The 8,115-nt window shown below is 37.8% G+C and overlaps 1 protein-coding gene across 1 annotated transcript; it reads right to left on the bottom strand.

The window, feature by feature from the left end:
• Nucleotides 1-443: 443 nt before the first annotated feature.
• On the bottom strand, nt 444-7,255 carry LOC124789622 (xyloside xylosyltransferase 1). Its single transcript, XM_047257044.1, has 4 exons — nt 6,768-7,255; nt 6,468-6,691; nt 6,058-6,304; nt 444-910 (listed from the first exon to the last, which is right to left on the bottom strand). The coding sequence occupies exons 1-4, from the start codon at nt 7,188-7,190 to the stop codon at nt 707-709; spliced, it is 1,098 nt and encodes a 365-aa protein (XP_047113000.1). The 5' UTR covers nt 7,191-7,255; the 3' UTR covers nt 444-706.
• Between the last annotated feature and the right edge of the window lie 860 nt (nt 7,256-8,115).

Raw genomic sequence — 8,115 nt, 5'->3', positions numbered from 1 at the left:
ATCAACACTATTTAATGAAGTACATCTTATAAAATTAAGTATTTACATGACTGAGATATGCTTTTTAATTTCTAATATCACATATTTTGACATATTTGAGTGCCTGATACACAGCTGACTTGGTACTACAACAGGCCCATAAACTTACAAACTTAATTCTGATGATCAGTTGGTCAATCAGCTTGCGTTCAAGCAGTACAGCAGTAACTTCAGAAAAAACCACTTCATTTAAATTAACTAGATATGAACTGATGAACTTCAAGCATCATAGACAAAATGGCTTTCCTTATTACTCTAAGTCATATTGTCTACTGTTGATGCTAGGAGAGCACCCCCCCCCCTTTCCATCTGAAAATACGCCATCAGGAGGTCAGGAGGAGATTATCAGAGAGAGAGGGGGGGGGGGGGAGAGAGAGAGAGAGAGAGAGAGAGAGAGAGAGAGAGAGAGAGAGAGAGAGAGAGAGAGAGAGAGGGAGGGGGAGAGAGAGAGAGAGAGAGAGAGAGAGAGAGAGAGAGAGAGACTGACTTGCTTTCTTTCACAAATGCTGTTAAAGCATGATCTACTTTGATTTGTTGTGAAAAATCCTGGTATCATAGTTACATAATAGTGATGTGTTCAGACAAAACTAATATCTACAAATAATAAGACTAGGTCAATGATAATAATATTCCGGTAACTCATGAAATCATCATTTGAATCATCTGACTAGGCAGGGATTGGTGTGTTGCAGTTTCCATGGTAGAGGTATATGGGACCTGAACACTCAAAAAACTGGTCAAAGACATCACGATATCCATGATCTCTCCACCAGGTGCACAGCTGCCTGTTCCAGTTGCAAGGTAATATTTTCACGAACTCCGGTCTTTCCCAGGCAAGGAGAGTAACGAAGTCCTGGTCCCCCAAGTGTCCCTGGAAAGTGAAACACACTGCAAAATCAACAATTACTTGAAACTGTGTGAAGTAATGTACATACAAAATAAATAGCTAATGTTTAACACTTTACACATTTCAGTTTCTAAATTCTGAAATGAATAAAAAATCTGCTCTTGTGAATGTGATACCATTATAGGTTTTATATATGTATTGTCTTGAAAAGTTATGCCTCTAATAACAAAAAATTTCAAAAAATACTTTGGTTTGTCATTATAATTTTGTCAAAGGCTAATAATTTATCTCAGTATCTCCAATGCCTTTGTACGAGCCCTAAAGTGATTCTTCATAGGTGCGTGAAATGTGTGTGTGATCATTGGCATTTTCATGTAAACGAAAATGCAGTTATTAATGCATCTTCCAATTTTTCCCACTAACTGAAACACTTATTGGCAGGTACAGTGGCTAAAAAAAAAAAAAAATACCTCTTGCTCCAACACACCAGATATATTCACATGAATTTTGGCATCCAGTGTGATAAACTGATTAGAATAATATTCTCTTGTTTTGCTATGTATCCCTTCAGGTTGGTCTTTAAGGAAACACCTAGAGTGTGTTGAAAACTTGAGAGATTAAATCTTTCTTTCTAATGAAACTGATTTAACCACTTTTATTGCTGACTAACCAGATTATGTCCACTGTTTCAACTGCGCGTTGGTTACTGGCGTGTACTGATGAATCTGTTTTATACGCAACAACAAATTAGTATTATGATGGAGGAGAAAAATTCAGTAGTTTTCAACTGCATGCATTTTAGATTACTGCTTGTGCAAACAAGGGAGCCATAATTTCCAAATATTTTTTTATAATGTCCCTCCTAAAAACCTGTTTTGCTTGTTCTTTTAAAATGTTTATTCTCAGCTATTTCTTGATCTTTGATTCCTCCTCTACCATATGATGCACATCTTACAATGACAGACCCTGCGCACTCTTACCAACTTCAAATGAATTTCATTTTGTTTGAAATACTTGTTAATAAAGAATGTTTTATTCCATATACTTAATTTTACCCACCGCTATGGATAACAACTCTGTTGCTTTAATACAACTGTTTAAAACAATCCAGTGGGCAGGGCAAAGGGCAGACTGATGCGCCTGAAAAGTGTGTAAAACTATGTACCAGTGGCAGTGTGGTTTCAGCTCTCTGAGACTGCAGATGTGTGTGCATGTTGCATTTGCGTGTGTGTGTGTGGGGGGGGGGGGGGGGGGGCGTGTGTGTATGTATGTGTACTGCCGACAAAGGCCTTAATGGCCGAAAGCTATAATTGTGTGAATCTTTTTCTTGTGTGAATCGCGACTCAGCATCTCTGCTATATGGTGAGTAGCAACTTCCCTTCTCTAGTATTGTACCATGTTATCCTTCATTTAGTGCCACTCCCATGTGTGACTGAGGACTTTCATGCAATGTTCTTACATTATATAACTACAAATTGTGTTAGCTGATGTTGAGGTTTACAGTTACCTTTGAAACCAAAGTTTGTTCTATTTGTGCTAGGAAAGTCAATAAAAACACAGATGTTGCTAGAAATGTTAGATGTACTACCACTGTTCGCCAATTATTGCAGGATGAACCAAGATCCAGTCAAAGAAGTATACAGAAAAACAGGTTGCAGCACCTTAAAGATGTTTTTCAGCAGTGATACACCCATCTGCAAAGAATAGGCAGAGAAAGAGAAATTCTCCTTTTTCTCCTATATGCTCCTCCTTTCCAACCTTCCTCAACCACTAACCATTCCAGAAGACAGGACAGGTTTTTCTACTTTTGTGTGTCTCTATTGACAGTAGGGCCTATTTATAATGTCACCTCCTGAAGGTGAGTAATGATTAGCCATATTTTGTCTGTAATTCTGAACACATTTAATAAAGTTGATATTATTAAATTTTGTTAGAGTAGCATTTGAAAGCACATGTGACAGATGTTGAACTTCTTCCCAAAGTTTTTATAACAGCATCTATAAACTGAACATAAGCAAGAAATGTATGAACAGGTTAAAACTACTTTAAAGCCCTGTTGACCTATTAATGCTAAACAGAGAAATAGTGGATGGTAGTGATTTCTAAACAGATTTTATTAAAAAAGAGAATACAGAACAGCAGACAGCTTTAAGAATAGTGGCGACAGGAAGGGCATCCGGCCACCCCTTAAAACACACACCACATCCAGTTGACCATAACAGCAGACACCGCACGTTGGGATTAATGCTTCGAAAGAGAGAGAGAGAGAGAGAGAGAGAGATAGTTTTAAGAGTAAACGGTACATTGGTAACATATTTAAAACAATGAAGACAACTTTATGTTACTGATAAGGCAGGGTCATCAAGTTGTGTAAATTCTGCTGTGCATTCACAAACATCTTTAGTAACACAAATATGACTAGAAGTAATTTCTCTATCATAAAACTGTTAAAAACATCTAGTGATCATGATAAAATATCCACAGAATATAAGAGTCATTCTGAATAGTAGTAGTACCTTTCCTGAGATGTTGAAATATGCTTATGTTAAGCCACTGTATAAGAAAGAGGCTAAAGAAACAAACTTCCAGTGAGTCACTTGTCTGCATACTCCAAACTTTAGAAAACCTAATACATAAGAGGCTTCTTAGGCATCTGACTACCAATAGAATTATCAAAGTCATAGTTTGGATTTGAAAGTGGTTTGGTATTGAAATGGCTATTTACACAAATATTGAGTATGCACTTAATTCTTTAGATAATATAGATGACTAGATTTTCTGTGATCTTTCAAACATGTATAAACTTCATTGCAACATCCATTTAATTACATTATATTATTGTGTTCCAGCAAATTCTGTGAACTGGTCGATAATAATCTCTAACTGAGAAAAATGTCAACAGGGAAGATTCTGATATTCAACAGGTGTTCATTCAGTTGGGAACCAATTTCATGTGTTGCTCCACTAGAATTTCTTTTGAGGCTGTATGAGTCATCGATAGACAGCAAGAAAACCTGCTAGCTTTCAGAGCACTGCTTTATTTCAGCAGGTGGACTAAAAAAAAAACAGTGAAAACAGTGACATGTTACAATCACCATGTTCTTTATGCTATTTGTCCCATGTTTCTTACGTTACCGGTAAAAGCCGAACTCCTGAAATGCCTAAACATGGCCATCAGATCTTTAGTGATAAGCTGTTCCTCTCGAAATATACCAATGGTCTCATTGAGGCCTTTACAGATCGTAATTAATCTCACAACCTTGCACAGAAACAGATCTCCTGTGCCTTATCTTTCTTGTCAACCAACACCTCCCAAAATCCCACCGTTTGGCCACAGAGGAGCATTCCTCTCTTGACTCAGAACCACCTAGGACTGGAGCAACTGAATTACATTTTCCGCAAGGGTTTCAACAGCCTCCCGTCATGCCCTGAAATGAGATGTCCTACCCACTATCCTTCCCAACCCTCCTACAAGGGTATTCTGCTGCCCACCAAAACTACATATTATCCTCATCCATCCTTACACAACCCCTGCTCCCAACCACTTGCCTCATGGCCGTTGGGATTCCCGTGCTGCAGTAAATGACCACTGCAGGTAGCAAGGGGAGAACTACAGCAGTAATGACCAGGCAAAGGCCCTTAGGCACTGGCTTGACAGATGTGTGGCGGCAAAACATTTGAGAAGACACCAAACAATGGACAGAAAAATCATCAAACAAAGATGGTCAAATTACCCAAGACAGAAGCCAACAGATTGTTTCTCAACAAGTGGCTAAGAAGGCCTCAATAATTTGTACTTCCAATATTATCCTCTCAAATACTATCCACACAATCCAAAGAATAACATTAGTTACACACAATTTTGAAACAAACATCCCACACTAGGGAACACGACTACATACTCCCAACACACCCTCCATTTCAAATAAACTCCTCGACTACCATGTCAACCACACAGTTATGTCACAGATCAAAGCAGATAGGTAGCATCGCAAACTTGGGTTGACCCGAAACAAACCTACTGCACCCATGTACCACCAAAAACAAAATAAAAACATGAATCAGTGTCTCCTCTGCACCACTGGCCTATCTGTGCCCTTTGCACAGAGAACAATGCGTTCTGAGTAGTGTCACATAAAACATGTCATCAGCAAAGATGTACGCATGCTTATTTATATTAGTAGTTTTCAGTGACACTCAGTTGATATGATAAATTGGATTTTCTCCAGTCAGCAAACATCATTTCAAGAAGATGTGGAGTAATCTGAAGAGGACTGACTGCTGCTGTTCCTGGAACAAATCAATTTTTTTATGACACTGTTAGCTTCTTACGGCAGTTGATGAACAGTAGTTACATATAGTATTTAGTCTTGGAACTTTAAGCATGTTCTTGAGGCAGGTACAAAAACTCAGATTAGCCAATGACAAAGTTATACGAAGACAATTTGTTTCAAATGGTATGCCTGTGGAAATAGGGAATATAGCAAGGAGATATTGACCTACAGGTCAGTAGTGGGTTGTTTCTTTCAAATATACTACTCCCCACCCTACATTTGAAAAATAGTCTCCACTTTGATGAGCTCTTCACCTTCTTTACAATTTCATGTTTCAGATCAGTGAGTAACTTGTCACAGGTTTTGAATTTAAGGCTGAAGATTGCACTGCTCATTATGGTATGGTGACCTGATTTGCCCCTCCACAAATAATTGACAGAATGCCAACGAAAATGCCAATGAGACTGATTATTACATAAGAAAGCACTTCATAACACAAGATTAAGGTAGAAAATTAATAAAAAAAACACATTGATTTTTAAGTGAAAAAAGCCCTGGTTATGAAAAAAAATTGTATAACATTTTATATTAAATTTCCACAAACTGTTATTCCAATACTTTCATTTAAAACTATTTGTTGATATCTGCATTATCACCATATCTTACACAAAATTACAGCAAGCATTAAACATCGGTACACTGTTGGAAGATTTATTATCAGCACATCCCTTTTGTTCATGAAAACACATCTTTCAATGCTACATTGAACATGTAAAAGGAGTAATTCCAAATGTGGTTGGGAGATTCTAATATAAGAGACTGGCCTTCAGTTTTTGTTAATAGCAGGTCCTTATCAAATTGTCCACCTCCTACTCGTCATGATGTTGGACAGCTTACCTTGAAATTGTATTTTGAAGCAAGCTGTGTGACAGACTGTGACTGGAGTAGCCTATGGTACTCCTCCGATTTACGCATTTGTTTCAGATGGAGAAGTACTACACCACTGTTCACACCAGGAAATCCGCCCCGGGAAGGAGGATCACCAAATAACGTTCCTTTATGCTTTCGTCTGTATGAGTGCAGCACATGATGATAAACTGGTGTCAATTCTGGTGCCATCCCCAATACAGTTTTTCTGCCAAAACTGTGAATTCACATTCCATTGCACAGAACTTTCCTTTCAAGACAAATTGTTCTGATAAAGCTAAGCACTAACAAGTAGCAATATGCCAAACTGAAACATTACTTCCTTCAGCTCAATGGGAAGGTTCCTTACATTATTTCAAAACGACATTTTAGGGTCTCACCTGTCAAATTCCCTGAATAAGTCTGCTACATCAGCTAGAAATTTGGTATCAATATCAAACATAATAGCACGCTCTTGTTGTTCAGCTATTCTGTGCAAACCAAGTGACAAAAAGAATAATGCATCGCTATAGTAAGATCCCGGCTGTGAGCTGAAATGTGGCTGCATAGCAGCAACAATGTCAGACACACGATCTGTAGCTTCATCTATATCATAATATGACACCTGAAACGAAATGTTTTGTCAGCAGTCGTTATTACACTATTATAAAGAACATATTTAACATGAAGTGAAAAATTACCGTAAAATATTTCTTATTCGTGTTCTGAACACTATGTATCACATCCTCTCCACTACTCCTACTGGAACTGTCAGTTATTACGTGCAGATTAATTCCGACAGAAGAGTGCTCCAACATTGAGAGCAGAAACGTTTTGAATTTCATTTTCATCTGATAATTACTTTGAACTTTGGTAAATGTGCACCATACATTGATAGGTTCTGCTTCACTAGTCCGTTTGTCCGCTCTTGTCCCTGAAGTGACATTAGAAATTCGCGCCTTTGTTTCATGTTTCTTGTTAAGTCCGACGAGTGACAGCGTCCTGTTTTCGCGAGACACTGTTTTTCTGTTAACTTGTAGTTCCGATGTTATTAACCCATACAACAGAATAAGCAACGTGGCTACGGCTATTAAATTTATTAGAACCTTATACAACATACGCATGAAGACTCCACTTTCATGATCAGCAGGTCAAACACACAAACGCTTCCAAATACCACACCAGTCAGGCCACCTTTCGATACAATCGAATACAATATCTCGACACACTGAAGATCGATTGCTCGATCGGAAACCGTATACATAAACATCATAAATTTTGTCGCAATTGTATTGAAGAAATATTTTTTGAGTCTAAATTATTTGGATTAACGCAACATTATAGAAAACATAATCTTAGATATAATAATTACTTATTATGGGAACTCATTTATGCGTCTTATATTAACTAGTTGCAATTAACCCTCGTTAATTGAAATACTCTGTAATACTCTCTTCCTTATTTGTAACGAAGGTTGTTTATGAGCGAATGATCGATAGCTTCATATCGATTTTTACAGCAACAAGTTGTTAAGTGCCGCGACCTTTAAGCCTCGCCGGAAGCATCCAAGCCAAAATAAGGAAATATCTAATTATCTCTATTTAATTTTCTCTGAATTTGACAATGTGTATCCTGTTTTCATGTAATACGTCATATATTTAACTATGGTTTTCTGTAGTGAATTAAGTGACATATGCTATCGACGACAATAAACGTTAATGAAGACTGATGTATACTATTATAAAAACTGTAAAGTGCGTCCGCACGATGGCTTTTTTCCGTTCAACTTTGCGCATGCGTTTAAATTTCTAACAGAGCAAATTGGGCACGCTCATTTGTGTATGCGTTAGTTCTTTGAAATGAAACGGAGGCGGTGCGTAAAGACGCATTGCTTCCCGAGTTCGGTGGGAATCTCGCGCACTGTTTAGCACCCGACAGGCAGCTTTGGCGATGTGTGTTTTGTTATGTCGTGAGTTGTGGTTATACTATAAGGCGATTTATGTGCAATAAAGTCTGCTGACTCATAAAAAGCAAGCTGAAATTTGTACA

Source organism: Schistocerca piceifrons, chromosome 1 (assembly GCF_021461385.2).
Source record: "Schistocerca piceifrons isolate TAMUIC-IGC-003096 chromosome 1, iqSchPice1.1, whole genome shotgun sequence".
In the NCBI taxonomy this organism is placed as follows: Eukaryota; Metazoa; Arthropoda; class Insecta; order Orthoptera; family Acrididae; genus Schistocerca; species Schistocerca piceifrons.
This window is presented reverse-complemented; position numbering and strand designations above follow the sequence as displayed.